General features: G+C 43.5%; 2 protein-coding genes across 3 annotated transcripts in view; both read right to left on the bottom strand.

Annotated features, from left to right (window-relative positions):
* MLXIP (MLX interacting protein) overlaps positions 1–1,747 on the bottom strand; it is a 43,920-nt gene extending 42,173 nt beyond the window's left edge. Inside the window, exon 1 of the mRNA XM_063415666.1 lies at positions 1,332–1,747. Within this exon, the coding sequence (XP_063271736.1) occupies positions 1,332–1,702 (371 nt within the window). The 5' untranslated portion in view covers positions 1,703–1,747. The remainder of the gene's footprint in view (positions 1–1,331) is intronic.
* Positions 1,748–4,922: 3,175 nt separating this feature from the next.
* Positions 4,923–24,714, bottom strand: BCL7A (BAF chromatin remodeling complex subunit BCL7A). Of its 2 annotated transcripts, XM_063416315.1 has the most exons (7): positions 24,450–24,714; positions 20,340–20,448; positions 16,724–16,805; positions 13,992–14,088; positions 12,011–12,178; positions 9,336–9,457; positions 4,923–8,537 (listed from the first exon to the last, which is right to left on the bottom strand). In XM_063416315.1, exons 2-7 carry the CDS (start codon positions 20,372–20,374, stop codon positions 8,466–8,468), a joined length of 576 nt encoding a protein of 191 aa, XP_063272385.1. In that variant the 5' UTR covers positions 20,375–20,448; positions 24,450–24,714; the 3' UTR covers positions 4,923–8,465. The 2 variants fall into 2 exon arrangements, with proteins under 2 accessions (XP_063272385.1, XP_063272384.1); XM_063416314.1 differs by lacking the exon at positions 20,340–20,448 and having other exon boundaries at positions 24,450–24,712.
* Positions 24,715–26,722: the final 2,008 nt, after the last annotated feature.

Genomic DNA, 26,722 nt, shown 5'->3' with positions numbered 1-26,722 from the left:
CAATTTATTCACCTACATCAGAGTTCAGTACTGTCAGTCAATGTAACAGAATTATTCCTTTGCACCAGACGTGATCCTCAGTTTCAAAATCCCAAGGACACACCAGTGGAAGCACAAAATAAAACAAAGGTGATAGAGGCCGAGGAGCAGATGCACATGAGCAGTGCAGTTCTGTCCTTCATAATCCTTTTAACTCCTTTGCAAGTTCCTCCCAGCTTGTACAATAAAGGCTGATTGATTAATTTTCAATTAAGGCTTACATTTTTATTTCTTTTGTAAATGCAAAGTACTTATGTCCACTGTTGAACACACCTTATCTGAGATTCACACTCCTGACAATAACAAATACTGTTCTTGGCCAAGATTACCAGAATTTTAGGATTACTTAATTACATCTTCTCTCTACTATATAGAACAGATAGCTGTATTGTTTCCTCTTCATTGAGCAATATTTAAATAGAGGAATCTGGGGTAGGCAAAGTTAATCTTCTTTTAGCAAGCTAACGTGGTTCCTATAGGTGAAAATAAATATTTCCATTGATATGCCAAGAGGCATTTTCCATCAACCCTTTTAATCAACTTCCAAAATACGCTCGGCAGAGAACATCAGATTGGATCCGGTTTCTGCTATATCACCCAGAACAAAAGACTCGAGCAGACACACATCTTTCCAAAACACTTCTCCTCCACAGCTCTGCCTCCATTTTGGATGACAGACAAAGGGGATAAATGGGAATATAACGCCTTATTGAAGAGATGAAAAGCACAACCGAAGTCTGAGCAAAAGGTGCAGATAAACCCAGGAAGTGCTGCTGCCAGCTGCAGCCACCACAGGAACAAAGGAAACAGCGACAGAGCCCGCTTGCTCGACTTTGTTATAAAAATAAAATTTGGGGAGGGGAAAAAGGAAAATTGGCCGGGTTTCACAGCGAGCGGGGCACTTTGCCCTTTAAGGGTTTCTGTTTAGCACCGGAGGCTTCCACTCGCTCCCAGGCTGGCCGCGGGATGCTGAGGGCTTCCAGCGGCACCAGCAGCCAGCGGGGGCGAGCGGGACCCCGGCCCTCAGCCCTCAGGGCGGGGGCGGCAGCGACAGCCCCCGCTCACCCCCAACCACGGGCCTGGGGCCCGCGGGAAGCGCCCGCCACGATCCCCAAGTCCGCCGAAAACAAAAGCGGCCCCGAACCCTCGCGTGTGGGTCCGGTCGGGCCGGGGGATCCCCGCTCGGCTGCCACCCCGCCCCTCACACGGAGCCGGTCCCGGCGCGGTCCCCCCGCCCAGCCCGGCCGGGGCTGTCCCCGCGGCCGGGACGCGCCGCCGGGGCCGCTCGGTACCTGTAGGCCAGGGACATGCACTCGAACAGCTTCGTGAGGGACGCGTCGATGCTGAGGCGGCCGCCGGCGCCGCCGCCGCCGCGGGCCGCCCCGAACTGGTAGGTCTGGCAGGTCTGCTCGTTGACCGTGTCGAAGTCGTAGCCCTTCTTGGGCGGGTGCTCGCTGTGAGGCGACGAGACCATGAAGTGCCCCGAGTGGATGATCTGCGGGCCCGGGGGCTGCCCCCGCCGCGGCCCGCACCGCCGCCCCCCGCCCGGCGACGTTCCGCCGTCGTCCGTGTCCGACGAGTCCTCGTCGGGCTCCGTGCGGGGGGACAGCGGCCCCGCCGCCCCGAGCAGCCGCGCCGGCCGCATGAACACGTCGGCGGCCATGGCCCCGCTGCCGCCGCGGCCGAGCCCGCGCCCGCTCTGCGCCGCCACCGCCCCGCTCCGCCCCGCGCCGGCCCCCGCCGCGCTTAAAGGCGACGGAGCGGCCCCGCCGCCGCCCTGCCCTGTGCCACCAATGTCCCCCGCTCCTTCTGAGGATGGCTGGTTTAAATGATCCAGAGGGGATTTCCATGCGGCGGGACAATTTTTTAATTATTATTTATTTAAAAACTAAAACATGAAATGTTCTGCCTCAACACAATGAAAAGCTTCTTTACGTTGAGGGTGGCAGAGCACTGGAACTGCCCAGGGAGGCCGTGGGTTCTCCCCTTCTGGAGATGTTCCAAACACGCCTGGATGCGTTCCTGTGTCACCTGCTCCAGGTGACCCTGCTGGGCAGCGGGGTTGGACTGAGCGATCTCCAGCTCTAATAATTATGGAAAACATTCCAAAACTTCAGGGACTATGAGGAACTCGAGATGTAGAGGACAGTCCAAAAATGGCTGAAGAATGTTAAAAGAGCGATTGTGCTAGAAATACTTAAATTGTCTTTAATACACTAAATTGTTTATTATTTTCCAAAAGCAGCCTGCAAGAAGCCACGGCAACCAGAGGAGCTGGAGACCTGCAGAGTCACAGAGAGGTCAGGACTCGGAGCTTCTGCTGCTGCCAGGCTGGTGGCTCACACCTAACCCAGTACCTGCTCAGTGGCACATAAAAAGGAACCACAGCTGTTCCAGGGGAAGTAAAGGTCAGATTTCATCCTTCTCAAAAGCATAAAGGAAGCAATGGATCCTGTAAGTTAACATAAAAGCATGGCAAGAGGGCTGGTGTGGGGAGAGAGCATCATCCTACAGCACAAACCCCATACAAAGTCAAGAGAAAAGATCTCAAACTTGCCCTGCAGTTCAAACCTCCATGATCAGGAGAGCAGTCAGATCCTAGGACACACATTCCAAAGCATTTATACTCAACTGAATACATTAGGACCTCACACTTAACATGAAAAAACCCACCCAGGCTCTTCTACATAGCCACCCTCAGGAGGGAAAAAGCTTCCAAACATTAAATAGCCAAACATTAAATCCTACTTTTTCTGGTGTGTTAAACCAGAAATAAGATCAAGGAAGACTTAAGAGATTGAGAGCAAGTCTTGGGCGAGGAGAGAGGAGGCATCCCTGCAATATCCCAATTACACCCATACAATTATCTGACATTCCCCATTAGCATGGAATCAAGGCTGATCCCTGTGTTTAGGGGAGGAGTGGGAGGTCAAACACTTCCCCACACATGAAAGCAACACTAAGGAATGATCACATCATGTGAGAACTGTCTCAGATCTTTAAAAACCAAAGCTAGCATTCAGCTCTTAGCATCATGCATGACTCAAATTCTGAAGAAAAGGCCAGTCGTATTTAGCTTCAAATCTGGTTATTGCTATATTAACATTTGCTTAAAAAAAAAAAAGTGCTGCCACCCAGCAAGACATTCTGAGAATATTTTAAATACAAAAGAAAATTAAAACATTCCTAAACATTCGGTTTAACAATACCTATTAAAAGTCTTCCATGTAGTTTGCTGAGAACTAAACCTGAGCTGAAAAAATCACATAAGTAGCAGCACTGTATAAAGTATTTCCATGACAACAGCATGTACACTGACCTCACTAAATTCTAAGGCAGTGTTTCCTCCTTCAGGAAAGGACAGGTAACTTGTTAAAACTAAATCATTAGGTAGCAGTGTAATTTTCTAGGAAGAGTAAGGAGTACACCATCCTTTAAAGAAAGGGCAGCAGCTTTAAACTACAACACAAATTCAAGGTTTTCTCCTGTGTCAGATGCAAGGAAAGGGGCATCCCTTAAAATAAATCCACTTATTTTGGAGACAGACCTCTTGGTTTGCCCTTTTAAGATGAGCATTTACGTGATCAGTAACAGTTCAAGGCTGCCAGTGATCCTCTCCTGCACCACTGCAGGGAATTCCAGGGAACACAGGGAAACACTAAGAGGCCACAGCATCTTTTCATTGTCTTTTCTCACTGATTTTCATCAATCCACACTGCAAGCTGAAACATGGGCCACCACCTTCAAGGACCAACATCAATTCCTTGAAATAGGCTTTTAGCCCAGGAGGAATTCGACTCTAATACACACTGTGAACAGACACATCCTAACTTTAATGCCCACAGTGTATTCCACACCACTTAAGTGGTGAGATTATCCTCCCGAATCTACATCCAGGGAGATAAACATTCCCATAGTGATAAGGGAAGAGTTCAAGGACTCTCACTCACAGCCTGGGCCCACTCCTTACCCTGTCCTGCTCCCAGGAAAGCTCCAGCCGTGCCCTTCTCCAGGCTGCTGCTGCTCACTCCCTGGGCAAGCCTTACCTGTTCAGAGACCTTTCCTCCTGGGACCCATCTGGAGTTACAGCCTTGCTGCTACTGCTGCTTTCCTCTCTCTCCAGTTCCAGCCCGTATGGAACTCCTCGATTCGCCTCTCCTGGCTTAATGCACTAATCTGGAGAAGGATAAAAACCGAACTAAAACATTGTTTCCTTCCCAGGTTAGCGAGTTTAAGGGGCTGGTGAGGATGTTACAAGCACCCTGCTAAATGTGAGGGAGAAAACAGAGCCAAGGTGGGAGCAGGCTGGGGCTCACCCCGCTGGGAGCCAGAGGCAGCAGAGCAGTGCAGCTGCCTGTGGGACTGCAGGCCACCCTGGGACAGAGCACACCGAACACTAAAAATAAGCTGGACACTTTATATCCATCTTGAATGTAAAGAATCTTTCCAAAACTCTTCAGGAGTTTTACCCTTGCAAGCATCAGACTGGAGCTCATTTCTAAACTCAAGCACATTTCCACACTCTGCCTTCCCTACCCCCTCCAATTTACGTTACCACAACACATTAAACGAGCACCAAACAAGGAATTTGGTAAATGAATTATCTTAAATTACCAAATTATTCTGCAGATTGCTGTAATTACATTGGCCATATCTGTTTGCTGTTCTTACAACCACCACCTGCCCCACCACACAATTATCAAGACACCTTTGGACTGCTCAAAGGTGGATCATTTCACACGTTACCAAATGAAACACCAGAGAATACACATTTAAAAATACCATTTATAAAAACAGAAATTTATTGCAAATTTAAAAGAAAAAAAAAAACAAAAAAAACCAAACTGAGATTAAGTTTCCTGATAAAAATTCTTCACACAGCATTCATGTTGTGATTTTTTATTTTATTTTGAAATGAAACCATTGTACATTGTACAAACCATAACTACCGATGGAATAAATAAGTGAAAAATTATACTGCTGTACAACACACACACACACAAATCATAAGATGGAAAACGATTAGGTATTGAAGAAAACAAAATTCTTTACACCTTCTAACAGGCCCTTAGATATAAAGAACATTCCAAAACATGACAATGTTTATTGTATGAAGATAGCCACCCAAAACCGATATTTTATACTGCCTTGTTGATTTTTTTTGTTGTTGTTTTGTAAGTGCCAGCACTTTTTGGAATGTTTAACAACTACTTTCCCAAGCATAAAAATTCCAAGGAATAGTTCTGCTATAAAATGTTTGGCTGAGTAAATCGATTATCCGGAAGGCCTTCCCACGTGTTCCACAAACTCAGCTAAATTACTTGCTTGCTTCTAGTTTCTTTTTTTTTTTTTTCATATTTTTTGATAAATTTTTTTTCTTTATTTATTTGTAACTGAAGCTCCAACATTCAGCATTGTAGCAAGGAAGCACTTCTTGATATTTGCACTATTTCTAAAACATCAGCTGCATGAGAACTTTCAGTCATCTTGAAAAAAATTACATCCCTCCTCCTGCTCCACCTCTCAATGCTTTCAATAAACCCTTTTACAGTGAGTTCATAAAACAAGTTTTGGGTAGAGATAGGTCCAAGCCAAAAAAAGCTGGATTTAGATGTGGTTTCCAACTCCAGGTGGATTTGAATTCCATGTTCTGGTTTGGTCCCATCTGTACTTTCTGGCATTAAAATGTGTTCAATCACATCCGTTGGCCCATAAATGTTATCAGGCACTTCAAAAAAAGACTAATAACAGTCTTATACACTATTTTGGATTTCTTCATACCAGATAATGTCAAAGTCTCTTCCCTCAGAGACTGACAATAACAGGTCTAAGGAACCCAAATCTATCTGCTTGTTCAGTTGTCTGTTGTCACTAGAATCTCTGGTTAAAATAAAAGATCTGAATGCATTCTGTAGAAGCTGTAAATAAAGGATTTCTACCTCAGAAATAAAGCCTCTAGGAAGATGGTCATGATGCCTTGTCTCGTTAGCCACAGAACAATGAACAGTTCTGAGCTTTAGCCACAGGAGAGAAAAAGAAGTTTATAATTAAACCTGTTGATGTCAATAATGCCAATAAATGCTTCTATCTAATGAAAAATTTGAGGTATTTTTAGTGCTATTTATATATTTTATTTCTTCCTAAAGTACAGGAATTAGTTCCTACATGAAAAGTCTATTTACTCCCTTGGAAACAAAGTCTACAAAATGAAAATTAAAAACTTGCTGCGATGCACCTGAAGAGAGGGATTAGTAAACACGACTGCTTGTCAAAGGTGGCATCAATTTGTTTTGTTTTAGCATTAAGAATAACGAAAACTTAATAAATCAAAAATATTTAGAAGTTTGAATCTTTCTAGATTTGCCCATTTAATATATCAATAGAACTTCTCACAAAATATCACTTAAATCTGAATGTAATATACATACAAATCAATTGTCATGGACCAGTTATCCACATTTTAGGCATACACACAATTCAAGAGAGAATTCTACCATTTCATTGCATATATTGTGCAAATTCAGTTTTTGGCTCCTCATTTCCTTATTCTCAGAATGTTAATGGACTTCATGATCAGACCAGAAATCCCAAAATCTTATTAGGGAGCACGCTGTTTTCATGAATGATTTGCAATCAAATTTTATTCAGTTAAAATCCAAAATGTTTTATTTCAACATAAAGGAGAAGTTGAGTGTCATAGGTTATTTGGGGTTCAATCCTACAAACATCTTATGGAAGGTCAGTATTGGCTCCCCACTCCTCCCTCCCCTTCTCCCTCCCCCCAGTTCCTTATTATTTTTCCTAATAAAGTGGTAATTGCAAACATAATGCAGTAGTCTAAGTGCAAGCCATTTTCACTGTTGGAGAATTCAGACCTAAACAAGCTTCACAAAGACCTAATTATGAAAAAACATCATCAACTGGAAGCAACTTCTGTGTTTTTTTTTTCTTTTTTTCTCTCATCTAAAAAAGTATTTACAAGTTTTTTCAGCTTACAAACTACACGCAGAGCCGCGAGATCGTATTTTAAATTCCAAGTTCCATCTCCCAGGCCGGGAGAAGACAGAGCAAGGGCCCGGCGCAGCAGCAGGGATGGACTCGTGGGTGGATGTGTGTGCATGGAAGGGGGAGATCATTCCCTGGAAGTGCAGAGCCCCTGGAAGACCAGACCCTCGTCACCTGAGGCAGATGGCTCCACACTTCTGCTTCTGCCAGGAATTGGAGGGGAGCTGCACCTACCTCGTGCCTTTCTGATTAGTTTAGTTTAGCATAAGCACACTTCAAAGTTAATTGGAAGAGAAGGAACGTTCCTAACTGGAGTTAGGAGCTGGGCTATGGAAACAACAAGGCTTATTTACAAGACTTGCTGAAAGAGAATAAGGAACCCTCCCCTCACCCCTCCCCAATACAGTATTTTCCTGGAACATAGAAGTAAACATCTCGTAATGAAACAGTACAATAAATCCAGTTCAGTGAAAACATGATATCAAAAAAGACCAATTGAAAATAAACTCACTGTGCATCAATCCCTTTGATCCTATTTATGTACATAGTGGAACTTTCCTGTAAAGCAAGTTGTACCCAGTACAGAGATCTGGACCTAATACGTAAGTATTTTAAGTGCCTGTGTTATAATATCTATTCAGATCTGGACTATAAATGGTAAACAGATCATGTTAACTTCTGATGAAGTTAAGTATTTAGAAGACCAAATTTACAGTTGCGAATGCCATGCATTCAATAAAAGATCTCCACTATAGCTGCTAAAATAAAATATCAAGCTCCTTTTTCTCCTTGGACTCCAAGAGTGAAAATGGCTTCCTGATTTGTAGTTGTTTAAAAATTTAAGCACCAGGGATTTAAAACTTAAAAACTAAACAAAAAACCCAAACAAAAAAAAAAAAAGAAAAAAAAAAGCCCTACTACATGGCATTATGCAAACATAGGCCACTTTGCAAAGGAGACAGTTGCAAAACAACTTTTAAAAGTTAGCACTGTTTTCAGAACACAAGGCACAAAACAAAAGCAGACATCACGCCAGAACAATGAACTTCACATGAAAGCTAATACCTGACCTGTACCATCCTTAAATATCTTACAATGTTAAATAGAGAAATGAAAAAAAAATACAGCAGCAACATAATTGTAATTTTGACTTTAGAAACAGTGCGTAGACCCCTCCTGAGTTGTTTACTCCAACCATTTCAGAGACAGTAACTTAAAAGTTCTCAATGTTTGTTTTCACAGGAAAAAGTTTTCAGTGTCTGAGAAGTTAAACCTTTGTTAGGCTTTCTTGGATTTTTGCTTGGTAACTTGAAAAGTTAGGAGTTCTGTCCTCATCCAAGAGAAGATGCTTAAGTAAGGTTGTTCTATAATTAAGCCCACTGATGTACCTTACATAAAAACTGACCAGAAAAATCTATAGTCTAAATCTCTTCAACATTTTGTTGGGAAGCCTCTACTTTCATCTTTTTAGAAGGTGGCACTCCTTCAGAGTCCTTAATGAGGGGGAAAAGAAAAACAACCACGTTATCATTGCACTGAAATTCAGGCACCATAAACATCAAACAACCAGCACCAACAAATTCCCCAGCATGAGAAAAAGCATCCCTGGATGCCACAACACGTCCCAGTGCTGCCCTGAATCACTCCTTACTTACATCTTACCTCAACATCTTTGCACTTGTTGTTATCTACAAAGGGCAAAATTCTAGTTCCAGGCTAAAACCCGCAGTGAATATTCCCAGGAACAGCCTCGATGGAGGGTGCACTGAAACTGAGGACCCACAGGAAAACCAGCAGGAGCAGGGCTCTGCCTGAGCATCTGCACTTGTCCTGCCCTCTGAAGGGCACAACTGAAGGATAATTTATTTCTTCCTCCCACCCACCCAGAATTTTCCAGTGTTTCAATGAGTGAACTCCCAAGCATCCACAAATTAACTCTCCTAACTGCCATAAGCATTTACCTTTATACAAGGTGTTTTACTTCTGAACGGTCCTCAAAGGGTCCAGCAGGTTTGTTGCAAGCAATTTATCAATATAAAATGTTAATATTAACTTAAAAACATGGTCTGGTTTAAGAAACCAAGAAATCCGTCAGACCAATCTGGTTTTCCTGTTCCAATTTTGTGAGATTCAAGCAGCCAGGTCCAGGCACATTTAATATTCTACAGCTGCTTTACCATCCTCACTTTAGAAATCAACAGAAATACACAACTGTCCTCCTTATATCTGCTTTTAAGTAAAAATAAACTTTTCCAAGATCCCTGCAATCAGACAATTACACTTAAAGTTACCTGAGAGTTTTTAGATGCCTCTGTAATTAAATCATTTTCTCCAGAGGACTGAATTTCTGCTTTCTCTGAACTATTCATGGAATTTTCCATTGAAGACTGTGAATTCTGTTCATCAGAGGTATCTGAAATAGCAAGAAATAATTTTAAGTAAAGAAATGAAAGTTTTCAGCAGGAGCTCTCTCTTCCCATCAGCAACATCCCCAGCACATCCATTTCACCCACACTGTAACCATTAATGAAAACAGACATAACAAGAGTATGAAAATGATGAATTAAGCTCAAACTCCAGCATCACAGCCTAGCTGCTGCTGCCTGAGCTCTTCCTTCCTGCTGCTGGAGAACAGACCCTGGGATCAGACCCTAGAGGGAGCCAAGCTCCTGCACAGCCTCAAGTCTGGACTGCAGGGGAATTCCTTAAGCCAGAAGCAAAAGGCTGAATTGTTACAACTAATGGATCTAAAAACCTGTGGTTAAGCAGAGAGAATAAAGTTACCTGCATCAAAATTCAGCCATATATTTAAAATCCATTTTTTCGCTTGATACTACACTTGAGATAGAATTTAGAAATTCAGCTAACTAGATTAACCATTAAATTTTTAATCCTGGTGGACGGGTGTGAAGAAGTCCTCCAGCCTTTTATAGCTGTTACTTGCTTCCAGCTTTCACTGGGTTTTGGTTTTTGGTTATTTCTGTTGGTTGGTTGTTTTTTTAAACCCCTCTCTCTCTCAAAACAAGACTTACAGAAGACTCAAGCACCCATTTAATTAAACAGGGAACAGGGGCATGTAAAATGCATTCCTAGATCTCTGACCTGAAGATTGTATTAATTTATCCTATATGAAAATAAATGCATAGTCGAACAAAATGTTGGACAGCTTTGGTTAATGAAGATGCCATAACCAGTGAGTAATGGATATTTTTGTGGTGTATTGTATAAAAAACATCACAAACATTTCTGAATTCAAGACAAAGCGACGCCCATCATGAGCATCTCAAAGATCACATCCAGCAAACTCGGGCAGAATCCTCTCTCTGTCCATGTCTCACCACAAAAGCATCCTCATGCTGATAAAGAAACAAATCCCAAGGGTCCAAAGAAATGTGAGGTTTGATTTTTGCTGTGGAGCTGAGGAGCCCTCGGCCCTGTGCCCATCTCCCTGTGACAAAGCCACCCCAGCTCATCATCACTGTCCTCCTCCCTCTGCTCCTGATGAAACACTCAGCCTGCTGCTGGCCTTGGGCAAGGGGATCCACACCCTGAACCACCAAGCCTCGAGCTATTCCAGGGCCTGCAGGACTTGCTCACACAGTAGAATGCTTTGAATCCACCTGTTTTATTTAAGAATTCTTCACTGAGCATTTCTGACCACACAGGAACCTCCCTGATTTCAGTGGAGTAACATGAGATAGACATGCAAGGTCATTAACCCTGTCCAGCTGAATAATGTCCCAATTGCAGGGCTCTGACTGATCACAGCAAGGGAGATAAATGTTTAATAAATTGTTTAACACAGCATTTAACCAACTGAAACCCCCTCCATAAATAATAGGGGGTTTTTTGCCATTATGTATCCCTTTCATTTTACAATAACTGGCTCTGGAACTAATCCAGAGGACTTGGTATGATTTTCCCTGAACCTAAATTTAACGAGGGGAACATGCATGCTATGTAACAGCTTCACATAAGCAGTTCAGACAATATTAGACTGAGGAGAAAATCCTTACTCTTTACTGTGGCTAAATATGCAAGTGAAGATATTCTTTAAAGGAAAATGGTGTTTTGATTTACTCCAATTTGGTGACGGTTCTGTTGTCAAATTTTAACCCCAGTTAACAGTGACAACACTTAACATATTTAATGACTCTGGCATTACCAAGATAAAAGTTCTAAATTTAAATTGGTCAGTGGATCTACTGAGTGGAGAACTAAATCAGGAGGGCGTAATTTAATTGCTTTGGTATGGGAAGAATTCCACAACCAAATCGTTAGAATGGTGTTAAGGACATCTTTTATCTGTTATAATAGGACAAAGAAAGTTATCTTTCCAAGAATATAAATACAGAGCATGTTTCAATTACCCAAAATATCATTTAAAGAGTGAGGTTCAGAACAATCCCTTAACCCACATGTATTTTTATCTGCCCACAACTGCAATAGAATCTTGTAATGCTTTTAGAAAATTAGGACAGAATTCAGAGCTAATTTTTGAATAAGTAGCTAGCAGGGTTACAAGAAAACTTGCATTATAATCTACACAATTATAAAAGTATTTTCAAAGTATCTCACCTCTATTTTACTGTCACATCAGGGCGTAAACTTCCAGACCTACACAAACTACTGTATTCCAGGATTTGTGTGATTACATAGCAGCAGCCATTACAAAGATGACTTTAAATTATTTCCTCTTTCCAGACTGAGATTTGAGAACAATAAACCAGTATTTTGTTTGTTTCTCCCTGAATGGACCTCTGAATGTCAGTGTGACCTTTCCAGTTGTATGAAAGATCACCAGTAGGTCAGAGAAATTGTGCTCCATTTTCACATAAATGCCGAGAATTCAGAAAGCATCTCTTTCAAATTGTTATTTTCCAGTTCTTAAAGTGGGTAAGCAAATAAATAACACACTAAGGGATAACTTTTTATGTTTGGCTTTCAAATGGCCCTCCCAGCTCACCTTCTGAACCAGGCTGCTCCTTTGCCTCTGCCTGAGTTTCGTCAGATTTGACTTCAGTGCCGTCTGCTTGTGTCACCAAGTTCTGCTCTGGTGCTGGGCTGGAATTGCTGCTGTTCTCCTGTTTGATTGGGGAAGCATCAGCTATTGAACTCTGGTTGCTGTTGTCATCTGTGAATTAAAAACAACAAAGCTTGATTTCACAAGATACAAAGCACACCTTAATTCTTCCATATTGTTCCCTGATAACATATGTTATAATTAAGCTCATTAAGGATCCAGTCCAATCATTTAGACTCACGCTACACCCCCAACTTTTTTCTACATCAGCCTAAGGAGTCCTCAGGCAGTTACTAAAAATCTAATTCTAACTGATTTTATACATTAAAACAAAGAGTGTTTTACTCAGATCTGATCCAAAAGAATCCAGAATTTTGTAATATGAATAAACCAGATTATCCAAAGTGGCAGTCTCACATAACACAGGACTAAGTTCATGCTGCAGATTTACAAATACCCATCACTCCAATGTTCAGATAAGTAGGTATTTTCTAATTGAGTCCTGAAGGTAAAAAAAAAAACAAAACCAAAAAACACCACCACCTTCAAGGTGAAATGTAACATCCAGTCCCAGTATCAGCTGTTTCTAAGTGATAATTATCCAGAATTTCTCCAGCCCCCAAAGACTTGGATCACAGCAATCTTCTGCAGCACATATCTGTGGTTAACAGGAAATATTCTGCCTGTGCCCTCTCCCTGTGATAGTGGCTCAGCTGTTATTTTATGGATAGCACTGGGGTGCAACTTCCTTAGCCAGACTAACACCCTAGAGGGAAGTTCCTGCTCCCTAAAGAAACCCAGCCCTGCAAAATAATATGAATTAAATTTCTAGAACACAAGTCAATCCACCTCCCTCTGCATCTGTACAACCATTACATCCAAAGGACTCCAGGAACGCAGAGCTGCTGGTGGGACACCTCTCTCCAGAGCAGCCTGAAGTCAATTCAGATTATCACCAAACTGTACAGTGTGAAATTGTACAGTTAAAAATACAGGTGATAAGTGATAAAAAAGCAAGTAGTACATTTACCTCATGGATGGGAGAATCAAGACTTAGAAAAATTAAATGATCTGACCAAAGCAAAAGTTAGGTTTCAAAGAGATGAAAAACAAATCCAGATCTGCAAAAGCCCTGCTTATTCTTTTAACTTAAGACCACACTTGCTGCCAGCACTGCAAAATGTAACCATGAGGCAACACAAATGCAAATAAAACTGAAATTAAAAATTTAGAACCCACTAAAAAATGATCCTGTCTTATCAGCTCGAACAGTGCTGCGTTCTCAGCCGTAATTGTTATCCAAACACCCAGAAGGTAAAAACCTGAAGCAGAGCTGAGCTGTGCAAACGGCTCTGTAATGAACACCAGGCTAACACTCAAAAGTCACATTAAAAAAAAAACTTAAAGTGAAATAAAATTGACCTCACAGTGCCTCACTGGCAAACAAAAAATGTTTTCTTGAGCAGTTAATTTCATCAAGCTGCTGCAGAAGGAAGGCACTACAGAACCAGAGCTCACTTTCTTGGCTCTTGTAGAATTCTCTTGACCTTAATCAGTAAGAGAGTTAATAAGTACAAAACCTGCCTAAATTATAGTAGATCCCACTGAGGCTTTGGGGCATTTTTCCTTCTTCATGCAGCAAACTCTGTTGAGGTTTCAAACTCTGAACTCCACCTGAGTGCAGTGCAGTTCTAATTTTACTTTCCTATTTAGCTCCACTAACAATTTTTCCCCTACACTCGCAGCCCAAATATAAATGGCATTTAAACAGTTAGTACATCCACAGAAGAGAAGTCCAAGGTACCAAGTGAGTATCTGATGGTGTTTTCCATTTTGATTTAAGCCCATGCAGAATCTGAGGTTGCTGGTTTACACTTTCACAGCAGTGTAAGAGGGGAATTGGGTCTGACCTTCTCCCACTCACCATGCATGTCCATCATCCCTGGGGAGGAGCTGTTCTCTGGAGTGGTCACTTCAGAGCCACATTTCTCATCTTTGCCCTTTTTCTTATTCTTATTTTTCTGAAAAACAAAAGGCACCACACACAAATGAGACTACAGCCAGAAAAATCCACATTGCTGTGTAAAACCCTCCCCACTCAGCACTCCTGTAAGAACAGCTCACAATCTCAAGTGAAACCTCCTTCTCTACAACTAATGCTGTTTCTTCATTAAAACTATAAGATGAATTAACAAAAATCAGATTGACCTAAACCAAAGAGCACAAGCAGAGCCCTGTGTGAGCTGTAGGTCCCAACCTGCTCCCAGCCCAGAGGGATGAAAACAAAGGAAGGGACCACAGCATCCATCACGTGGGGAATCTCTGCCTGCTCAGGGATGCAGCATTTGCAATTAGGAGGTGACGTAATCAGCCTCACAGGAAAAAGAGGCAGCTGCACTGCTTTTGGAGATCCTGCCTGCTGAGGAGACAATTCAAAGCCTGAATTTGAATTCCAATTCCAGGAAGAATCCTCTCAGCCCACCCTTTCGGACAGGGACCGTCCTCCTGTGAGGGAAGGAACTGAACCACAACCAAATACTGTCTGAGGCTGGAGAAGAAATTCAACAAGTCATATCTGGAGGGACTTTTTTCTCTATTTTAAACAGATTGTTAAGCTTATTTCTAAACAGTATTTTTACTTAGAGAAGCAAGATTTTAGTTGCTGATGCATGAAACAGAGCGAGAGCACATGGCCTTCTTTCCCTTTGCAAAATGAAACGTTAGAGGAATCATGATCTTTCTCAGGTTTGGTTTTGTTGTTTTTTGAAGGTAAAAATGACACCTTTGCCACAAAAGAAACACTGAAAGTGACTGTAAGCAATTTAAACTGACAGGTGTTTTTTAAAGAGGTTTAACCATCAAAGTGGTGAGGTTCCAGAACAGCTTTCCACTACCAGGAGGAGGAAGAGCCAAGCGAATCGTAGTGCAGAGAAATGTCCAAGTGTCTAAGCAGCAACACGTGAGGGGGGAAGTAATTTAATTTCTGTTCACCAAAATCAAAGACAACTTCCATTTGAAATAGGGAAGGTACTCCTATTTTAGTGAAAAGCAAATATACTATCTCATCCTTCAGAGTGGATGAAATCGGATATAAAAGGATGTCCACAACAAAATTTAATAGACAAAATTATCCCCACCTGATATTTATTGTTAAAATATACATGCTTGTGTTATTTGTGAGAACTTCCAGGGTAACAGGACAGAAACCTTGCAACAACTGCAGCTGCACAACAGCCTCTACTCGAAATAAAAAGAACATGACTGTAGGGCACCAGCGTAACTGCTCTTAAACAAGTGTCCCAATTTCAGCAAATCTGGAGCCTCAACCCAGAGGTGATGGCTCAGAAAACACAATTAAACTCTGCACATAGAAACCATTATATAAACCCATTCTTCATAATAGAGAACTTGACTTTGGCTAGCAATGACCTTGAAAATTCCTCCAGAAGCTCACTTGGAAATTCTGTTTCCGAGTCCCACAGCACCCATTCCAGCTGAACAACAGCAAAACCCCGAGCTCCTTCTCACATGGATAGCACAATTTCCCCCCACTATGTATTATAAATAATAAAATTAAGAACAAACATTTGACAACTAGAAAGAATGGAGAGGTTTCCCAAATCTCAAGGGGTAACTTCAGAGAGATGCTGCCCAAGCACTGAAGAACCCCTGAGGTTTACCACAACTCTGACAGTCCCTGAAATCTGTGGGGCAACCAGAGCACAGAAAGAAATAAACTCAGTTAAAGCAATCCTAATAAAAAAAAAAAGGTCTTAAATTTGGAGTCTGAGTAAGCCAAGGTCATGACACTGTGTTGTCTGAAAAGCTACCATTTTACACAGTTATTAATACAGAAGTTTTCTTCCAAAAGAGGCCTTCACTCACATTTCAAGTAAAGTAAAAAAGCACATGACAGCCCAAGGAAAGAGTACCAAACTTAGAATACCTTTCCTATTGTGTCATTAATTTACTGTAGTATCAGGGGTTAGTGTTCTCTCTACCACAATATTACAAGATGAGAGCAACGATCATTTTAAAAATAACTTGTTGGACTTTGATTTTTTACACTTATTTTTACACCACACAAACAGTGCACACAACATAAACAGGATGCACAGACAGAACATTTATTAAGAGAAAACACACATGACAACAGAAGTGTGTTGCTGTATTGTTTGGCTGGACATCTTAATACAAGTGATCCCAGCTCCATAGGATATTCCTACACTCATGTCAGTGTTTTTGTTTTCCATCTATTTTTGAGCAAATCAGCAGTGATGCACACACAGAATATTCTCTCTGCCCTGTTCCAAACCAGCTACTTTCTTTAAATCACCAGGCAGAAAGAGGGGAGAAATAATCCATGTCATAACTTTCCTTCCCTGCCTCCCAGTTAGTTCGAGGAAGGTTTCACACTCAGTTTGAGCTGCATGTTTAAGAGTTATCTGAGAACTGATCCCAGCTGACTCCAGGGAGACTGTCACACACTCACCCATCAACATCACTTGCTGTAGAGATCAACATCTCCCTGGAGCTTGCAAGACCCACACCAGTCTGAGCTCAAAGGCTCCATGAAAATGGAAGAATATTTCTTTCAACTTTACCTAAACAGGAATATCTACATCTGGAAAAAGCAAGATACTGCAGGATACTTACATCATCCACTTTAGGCTCTGTTACTGGTACCCATTTGTAAATCCTTAGGGATGTGTCGCCAACTGTCACCCACTTCTTCTCCCTACAAAATTACAATGCAGGAGAAGTTAAACTTCAATTCAGAAGAGAGTGATCTACTATTGTAAGTTGTCAAGGATTTAAACAGGCTATTAAGTAGGATGATCTCTATTACATCGTCTTTAGCGCTGCATTGTGCAAATTGTTCTTTGCATTTCACAACTTGCTAGAGCACTGCTAACCTCCAGATTTCTCAGGGCTGTTACTTGACTGGGTGAGTAACTGCAGTAGCAGTAATAAGATCTGGATTAAAGATAAAGTTAAGAACAACAGCAATTGAAAATGCAGATTGAATGCCTACAATTTTCACTTAGGTTTCTAGACAGCAGAAGAGGGCTTAGGCAGACCAGTGTGTTTTGATTGTCATGAAGCTGTTTAATGGGATTAGAAATCTAGATGCGTTTTGATCGTCTGAGGTTTATCTGGGGGGCACAAATTTGCTGCTGGCTCACTCCACACCCCTGACACACGCAGCTCTGCAATCCCAGCCGCAGGACCAACACTACAGGGAGCACTACAGAACCCAGGCTCTGGAGAGCCCAGCCCTGGGGAAAAGCAAGGCTGGGGCTGCCAGAGAGGGGAAAGCACAGCCTGGGGAGCTGTGGGCAGCCCCTGCCAGTGTGAGTGGGGATAATACAGACGGGGAAGGAAATGTGGCTGCAGGGCGGCTCTGCCTCGGGGCTGCTCCCAGGGCGGGGATGGAGGGGAACGCTCAGCTGAGGGATGCATTCCTCGAGCTCTGCACGTCAGGGATTAAAAGCAGGTCCACAATGCCAGAGAAATTTCATCACGTTTCTGGAATCAGTTTTCAGGTCACAGATTACCACTGCTGGTTCCTGGGTTTGCAATGCAGCTCTGCAAATGGATCGATTAAAAGTTAACGACAAAGACCGATTCCATTAAATATTCAGGAACATCTGAAATTAATTTGGCATGAGATCTCAGCCTTTTCTTTTTTTTTTTCCTTCCCATAAACACATTTAAATAATAGATTTAGGATCCAGTTATAGATTAAAAAAATAAAAAATGTTCTTTGCAGGATGGGAAAAGCTGGATGTGACTCCAAATATATATTTATATATATGTGATAGCTCCATTTTTAGAAAGGGCCTCCAGAATCAAAAGCAGCCACACTGTACAAATGTCACAAATATCCTCCTGACTATTTGTTTTAGCTACTAAAGCCAATCTTATATCTTCCCTTTAAAAGAGGCATTTTCCTGTTTAAGAAAAAAGCAAAACTAAACTATATATGACTATTTGATACATTTTGGCTCTGTCCATAATGATATTTTAATTGAAGTCCAAAACTATTTCAAATTAATTTCTTTCCCACTGCTCTTCATGGAGCAGTGTTCCCTCAATGTGTTTAGACACAGCCATTTGAGTACACTAGGTGGCTAAAGTATGTCAAAATCCAATTTCACTCTAATTTGGAGCTCTACATGCGATAAAAATGACAGTGGAGATGAGGGCATGTCAATAATGAGAGCATACTTAATTGTGAAGAGATGATCATGGTATAATTTGGGGTTTTTTAAGGATACAAGACAAACTAGATTTATTTCTACTTAAGAAACCTTTGAAATTATGGAAATAAAACCGGCTAGGGTTTTGTTTTGGGTGTGGGGAGAGGTGAATAAATGCTTTTTTAAAAAATCAAGATTTTAGTCTTTTCCTACAGCAAAATATTACTTAGAGATGCTGCACTGGAAAACCAAAAGTTCAAGATACCTGTTAGCATCTCAAAGCAGCCTCACACAGCATCTTCACTGGACAGACTGTAGAACACAGGAGGAAACCTATATTAGTAACTTTTTCCTTCTAGTATTAAAGTTAGCCCTGACATTTTAACTCTTCTGAGCTTCTTATGCACCACTTCAAGTTTTGATAACCCTCAGCTCTAGGGATTTTTAAACTGATTTCAATACACAGCAATTCAGACAACAATGGGAATATTTTCTGATGGAAGTACACCAACATCCCAGTCCTGCAAACACTTATGGCTAAAAAGAAAACATCACAGTGCTATTATGCAAATATTTTACATGTGTAAGTATTTACAGTATTAACAATTTAAGACCATGAAAGTATTAATAAGAAAAAAAGAAGACAACCTCCTCTAAAACTTAATAAAAGCATTGGCAGCACAAACACAAATTTGTTAACAAAGAAACGCAATGACTTTCAGACATTTAAGATCAACAGGGTAAAATAATTTCAAGATTTATGACATTTATTGCAAATTAAGCTTAGAGTATTATCTGTAATATTTACTGCCTTACCGTTTCAACACAAAACCCAAAATCCAAACAAGCAAACAAAAACCCCAAACCCACTTCTGCTCTGATTCTCACTTTTTAATCTTTTAGATTAAAAGAGACACCATCCCAACCTGCTGATCAGGGATTTTCCTTTCCACTCCGTGAGAACTGACAATTTACTGCTGCTGCCCATGGCAGCAGGTTTGGGAAATGCTGCACAAATCCCAGCAGATCCTCCCTGGCCCAGTGCAGGAATAGGAACGAGGAACTCCTGAACTCTTGTGCTCAGTCTGTTGTGAAACCTTCAATAATCTCCTCACCTGTTTTCCTGTCTGCTGCACCCACCCACCCCAAGATCCTGACCAGAATTCCACCCCATCACTCAATTCCACCTCTGATAAGTGATGACTGAGCAATATCTGATATTGCACCACTCTCTGTTATTCTCTGTAGGTTGATCTCTGCGTTGACTGGAAAAGTTGGCTAACAGAACACCATCAATCTGACACTGTATCAGCTAAAAATGTGGCAATTATCAGCTTTACTTGTCCATGTCTAGCTGATAAACTCCACAGTTTTACAAAAAAAACCCCATTTTGCCTGTATTCAAAGTTCTCCTGTTCCTCCATGAATGACTCAGGAGTAACAACAACAGAAAATGGTAAATATGAAATATATGTGATCGTATTTTTTCTTTTAATCTTCCACACTGAGAAGTATCCTCAATATTTTAGTTACAGTAAATTCAGAAACTAATCAGTGCAACAGAAACAAACCCTTACATTTATCTGAAATCGTGTAAAAGCATTTTTAAATTCTGAACTATATCTGTGCAGCATTTAAAGGACAGCCAAGGGTACAAAGGGTAACCATTAGTACCAACACTTCTTCAGTGCTTATGCCTGAGGCATACTAATATTTCAGAACTTACACCATTATATACTCAATTCCCCATTCTAAATAACCCAAGACTCTCAAATATATTTATACTTTGTTTAATAACACTAAAGCTCCACAGATGAACATCAGATTCCACACATAAAAGTAATCTACGGGTGAGCAAACACAACAGTGTATATTACACTTATACAGAAAGTGTCAAGGCAGCTTCTGCAGCAGCAGCGAGTGCCAGAAACGTTTGATGGCAGAGACACAGAAAGCCTTTACTGCCAATATATCACACAAGGAAAGGATTTCCCACTTGTCTGGCCTTTCCCCAGCACTACCATTCATCACAGTGATCTGCGTTTACACACGGATTTGCTCCCACATACCCCATCTTCTGCTGGTGATCACGAAGTGACGTCATAATGCTGAATTTATCACATCACACTCACTTGCATTGCAACAGAGTTTGGTGAAAATCACAGAATTATGACCTCCCTGTGGGATCAAGCAAAAGAGAAAGGGGATGGGAAAGAATATGCCATTATTATACACAAAAAGTGCTGTCAGATGCACAGAAAATGATTTTTTGAAGTGTGGGCTTGCTTTTCCAAGCACGCCCACTGCTGAGTAGATGTTTGTCTAGTGACTAACGTGAAGGAGCCCCAAACACACGTGGTGTTTATTGACCAGGCTGCAAATACAATAAAATGCCATGAAGAGAGACTGGACAAGGACGTGTGGTCACAGACACCTTCTCTCTGGGTTTATCTAAGTACAGCACGTTTGGGGAGTCTGCTGTAAAGTGCACATGGCTTAAAGCAAGTCCTGCTTGGTTCCACGTGGCCACCTTGCTCACAGCAGAGAGAACCGTGGCTTACACATGCCAAAATTCTACCTTTCAGCTGCCACTGAAGTCAGAGAGCACAGCCTGGCTCAGAAAGAAATAATCACAAGCCAGAAAAAAAGAAAGAACAGTAACAGCGTGTTTGGGCCACTACAGAACTTCAGTGCATTCCTGCACATACACTGGGTGTTTTTACTCAACCACCACTACTTGAAATACAGTCTAAGGAGAAAACCCAACACAGGCTAAAGCAGGGAGGTGATCTGGGAGTAGCAAACAGCCTTTTTCCAAAGACATCATGTTAAGGAGCTCTGTGTCATGACTCCTTTTCAGAGCAAAAGCCTATTTCAAGAAGGAGGCATGAGCAGCTAAACCTGCAGAAGCTCCATCTCAGAGCATTACATACCACATAAAAGCATTTTAGCAAGTCTGAATGGAGACAGTGAACAGAAAAGCTGCAGCAGCACTGCCTAGAAATCCCAAATAGCCACAGTTCACGATCCCAGCCAGTGGCACCAGGTACCACAGCCCCTGGGGACTCTTCCCCTCAATTTTCTCCAGGTACTTTCACCAGTGGTCCAGGTTCACCTCTTCTTCCTAAGGTGTTATCACTAGATCAGGGCTTTGATGGGTCAGAAAAAGGTCAAAGGACTCCTGAGAAATACTGCAATTCAAAGGCAAGGCAACACAGTGGGATTTCCCCATTCCTGGGGCATTCTCTAAAGGCAGGGTTACCCATCCCCACCAGGTATTCCACACCTCCATCCTGACATGTTTGCACAGCTGTCCTAAAGTCCAGCAGTGCTATGTACCCATGCAAATTATTTCACTGCCTCTCAAGACATCCAACCACTTATGTCTTCCTCCTGCCCATTACTTGGCTCTCAGTAGATGTCTGAACTTTCCTTCATTTAATAAATCAGACTTTGACAAAAAAACAAGGTTTTTTTCAGCATTTTTCTAATGCTGGTTGAGAGCACAATAGTTTTTGCCACTCTCTTCTTGAGAGCCAATTTGGAATCTACATGTACCCATCAACCTTGAAAGACAAAAAACCAATCCTCTAGCAATCATTGAGACAAAATAATCTCAGGATTTTTTAAAATAGACTGAGAGAAGAATTTTAAGTACTGTTAAAGAAAGGTAGAACTGTTCTCTTACTGTGGAAATTTAACATTTCTGCCACACAAACACAAGGCAACCATGTATTCTGCAAGCCACATGCTGTGTGTTTTCCAAAACAGATGCTCATTCACGAGGGTGGTTTAAACAAAGGAGATAAGGTTACAGTAATCTCAAGATAAAAACGTAACAACTTCACTGTTTACTACTAAGTTCCAGCAATAACCAGCAGTGCCACGCGCTCTGTGAACAGAGAAAGACAGGGACCTGCATCCAAGCGCTGGCTGTCCAGGAACACTGATTTTCTGAGGAACAGAGCCTGCCCTGATGGAAGCTGCCTTCCAGCAGGCACATTCACAGACGTGGCAGCACAGGGATTGAGAAAACACCAAGGTGCTGCACACTTGCACAGGTGGATAATACCCTGGATAAAGCCACAGTCTGTCTCCCTGCCCATCCCTCGCACGCACTGCTCCGAGCACACAAGTCTCACAAAACTCTGAACTAGGAAATTCTGGACGCAAGGTATTTTAATTTTCAGTGGCTGCATTTCCACAGAAGAGCTGTGGATGGCAACAAATTGCTCCTATTATGCAAATGGAACTGCACACTTGGAAATTGCCGATGTGGCTCTGCTGAAGATGCAGGAATTGCTAGTGTGGAAAGTTCAATTTAACAAGCCAAGTCTTCTCAAAACACTGAAACCACAAAACACAGAATCTCGCCACCTAATTTCCCGCTGTATTTGACTGCAAGTGGGGGGGAGTAACCATGAGATTCACCTTCAAAGTATGATTCCTTTAAAAATAAGAAAATTGCTTTATGTGAATACTTGTGAGGTGCACGCATAAAAAATCGTATCAATGCTTCTGACAATAATCAACAGAAACATTGTGAGACTGTACAGGAACCTTCTAAAGCAAGTTGTCTATCATGAAGGTTAAGATGTAGAGAAATCTATTTATACCATAAGATTTGTGTTTTACAGAAAGAGCCATAGCAACTGGCATGATGGCAGAGAGCCCTTGCCAAGAAAAAAAAAATGAGGTATTTTGTTGAATGGCCAAGCTTCTGTCTCTACTCCTCTCTGAATTCCACAAACCAGGATTCAAAGAGAGCGTGCTGCGCTCATGAATGAAATACCTACAGACAGAACAGTCCCACACATCCAACCACGCTCCAGCTGGAACAAAAGTCCTGTCACACCGCTGCCCATTGTTCTGACCCTCCAAAGCCGGCCCAGCAGTCAGCAAAGTGCACTTAAAAACAACACCCGAGTAGAAGAGAGTTCCTGAAACCACCCGAGCCGCGGAGCTGGGGCTGCTCCGCTCCTACACAAAGGCTGGATTCTTTGAAATCCCCATCCCGTGCCCTGCCTCACTGGACGCACGTCCCGATTCTTTGTCCAGCTCACACCATTCGTGTGCTCAAGGCCATTTAAAATGTAACAATCCCTTTCACCCCAACAACGAACACGTTCAATTCTGTGTTTCGCTCTTTTTTTTACCGAAAACAAAGCGTTAGCTGAGGAGGACAATAGAAGTGCCCCCCTTGATTTCAAAGCTTCAAACCGGCCGAGTGATGCACAGTAACAATAACGCAAGGGATTTCCCCGTGGGTTCCAAATGTTTAGAGAAAGTATTTTAAGATACATGCACAGAGAATGCTGAACACTCAGCCAACTTGCTGGAAGAAAGATTCACTCCTGAGTCACACCGGCACGGCTCTTTATGCCATCCCAAAGCCCCGGACCGACCATGCAGAGCACGGCGGCGATCGCTTTGCTGTATTGTTTAAACACCTCGTGTGGGTTTTTCGAACAAAAGCAGGGGAAAAAAAGACAAAAGCGGGGAAATGCCAAAACGCGTTGAAGGCCTAACAAAAGGGACTTACTTCACACGGGGTATAACCTTTAATTTTATGATGTAAGAGAGGTTCCAAGGGCAGTTTCGCGCTCTCTCCCGGAGCGTCGGTGGGAGACGATCGCGCTCGGGTTTGCTGCGCTTTTACGCGCTAACCCCGGGAACTTGGGAGGTGGAATCAACACATAAACAGGCAACGACAAAAAATAAACTCTCGGGAGCTTCACAGGGGTATTCTTAGCGTGTTTTCTTTTTTTCCAGAACACTTCTCCGAGCGCTATTTCCACCCAGAAGAGCGGGCGGCGGAGCCACGCCGGGCCCGCTCCTCGGGCCCTTTGTAGCGGCCGGAGGCGGGAGGCGCCCGGCCCGACCTCGCCGCCCGCCCATGCCCGAAGCGCCCGGCCCGGGACACGCGGCGAGGGGCGGCGGGCCGGGGTCCGCGGGGAGCGGCGGGGGGCGGCGGGGAGGGGGCTCGGCCGCACAATGGAGCCGCCTCTCGCCCTCACACGCCGCCGCCGCCTTCATGTGACTCGCCGGAGCGAAATGGCTGCTGGGTGCCGCCGGCTCCCCGCCCCCCGCGGCCGCCGGCGAGCCCCGGACCCGCGCGGGGCCGGCGGGGGCGCGGGGGGACGCGGGCGCGGGGTCCCGGCGCGGCGCGGCCCGCTCACCATTTGCGCACTTTCTCGATGGCCGCCATCACCCGCTTGATATCATCCTTCGCCCGGCTCCGGGTCTCGGCCCGCACCGACCGACCCGACATGCTGCTGGGGGGCGGCGGGCTCGGCGGGGAACGCGGCGCTCGGCGCGGCCGGCGGCTCGGTCCGTGTGTCGGGGCGCCCGCCCGCACAATGCCGGGGCTGCGCGGGGCTCGGCACGGCTGCGCTCGGCGGCTCCGCTCGGCTCCGCCCGCCCGCCCGGCGGGGCCCGCGCTCCGCGCACGCGCGCGGCCGGCGGGGAGGGGAGGGGCGGGCGCCGTGAGGGGACGGCGGGTGGCGGGAAGAGTGGCCCGGGCGTGAGGGAGGGGATGGGGGATCGGACCCCCGTGCGGCTCTCGGGGCTGAGGGGACGGCTCCGAACCGCGGGGACAGCGAGCCGCCCCCGGCGGGGACCGGCGGAGGAGGTGCCGGGCGGGAAGGAGCCCGCGCCGGGGACAATCCAGAGGCGGCCGCCGGCCCCGCGCGCGCGGGGCTTCCACAATTCCCGTCGCTGGTTTTCCTTGAGTGCTCGCCGGAGCGAGCGCAAGACAGCGTCCTTTCCCCAGTTCCACCAAGCTCGGGCCGTAAGTTACCCCAGAACTAAAAAGTTTATCCGATTTCAGCTCGCCTCCACTCTAAAGGGTCATCAGGAGCTGCCCAGGGAGGTGGTGGAATCACCTCCGCTTTGGGGAAAGGCTGGATGTGGCACTCGGTGCTATGGTTTAGTTGACAAGGTGGTGATCGTCAAGGATTGGAGTCGATGATCCCAGAGATATTTTCCAACCAAACTGATTCTCGTGATTCTGTGATAAACCAAGGCAGTCTAGCAGCATCAAAAGCACGGTTACATCTTACCACAAAGCAAAATCCAGTCCTAAAATCCAGAGCTTTTAAAAACCTCAAAGCACTTTACATAGAGATGATACCTATCTTTGTACAGGGCAGTGACAGACACCCGTCCTGCTCTTGCACCAGTTGCTGTGACAGACCTTGAACACGGGGATGGGCAGTGAAGTCCCCTGTTTAACAGCAAGCATAAATCCATAATTAGCAGATTTTGATTTTTTTTTTCCCCAGTGGTTATAAAGTTTCTCAGCTGCTTTAAATAATTCCAGTAATATCCATGGAACTGGGCTGCTTCTGAGCAGAGGAGGCTCAGCTCTGCCAGAGATCCATGGAAGTACATGAACATAAAAGGGTAAATGAGTTACATGGGAGGTGATGCTCTGCAGCAAGTTTGTCACAGACCTGCGAGCTCTGGTGTGGTACTGCTGGACTCCTTCATTAACTTCCCCCTAATGCACACCTTGCTGCTCCTGCTAATTGTACAATCACAGATGCTCTGAGTACACAACAGCCATTCTCTGTTTAAAAATCATTGCTTCTGAAAGGGAACGCTTCTTAAGGGCCTACATTATTATTCTAATTGATGCCAAGGATGATGTAAAGAAGGAAGCTGTTCAACAGCACTTCACTGATCTTTCCACAGCAACTTGTATCAGTCTCATTATGCTGTTTATACACACACAGAGTGATGCTATCCCATTGGTATTACACTGCTAATTGGAATCACTACTTTCAGAAAGAAAAAGTCAGTTTAAAGGCCAAAAGGGAAGCGTGGTTTTAATGTATACCACAGCATTTATTTCTTTACCGAGGTCCATTGGATTTATAATTACAAATCCATTCTAACCTGTCAAAGCATTTATCAATGTATTGAATCAATACAATACTCTTACATTGCTCATCTGCTGTCAGGTTTCACAAATGAATACTGTCTTAACGTAGTGAAAATAGACTGCATCTGGCATAAACCCACCTGAAATGACTTTTGGGAAGGTTCCAGCCAAGGATGGAGTGGCCACCTGCTTCATTCTTTCCAGCCATTCCAGTGTTTCCCTATATAGGTGTGAAATTACAGGTTTGTGGCGTGTGCCAAACTGGGGACTCAAACTCTGGCAAAGTTTGGCTGAAGTACAACTGTGTGACCTTTACTTTGCAATAAACACAAGCCATAAATTTTGCAGATATTTGAGGAGAGGATTCTGGAAAGTAGGAACAAACAGAAAATCTAGTGGTATTTATGATTCTGAGCCTTTGTAGATCAAAGATTCTTTTTTTCCATTTTGTTCTTTTTTTCTGGTTCAGCAATAGGTAAGCCAAGAATGTCTGCAACAAATATCTCTGCTGTGATTTCTGCTGGAATTTCTTCTTCAGTCAAAGCTGCTGCACCTGGAGAGCAGTAA

The sequence above is a fragment of the Prinia subflava genome, chromosome 19 (assembly GCF_021018805.1).
Source record: "Prinia subflava isolate CZ2003 ecotype Zambia chromosome 19, Cam_Psub_1.2, whole genome shotgun sequence".
Classification (NCBI taxonomy): Eukaryota; Metazoa; Chordata; class Aves; order Passeriformes; family Cisticolidae; genus Prinia; species Prinia subflava.
Note: the sequence above shows the minus strand (reverse complement) of the source record. Positions and strands in the feature narration are given on the sequence as shown.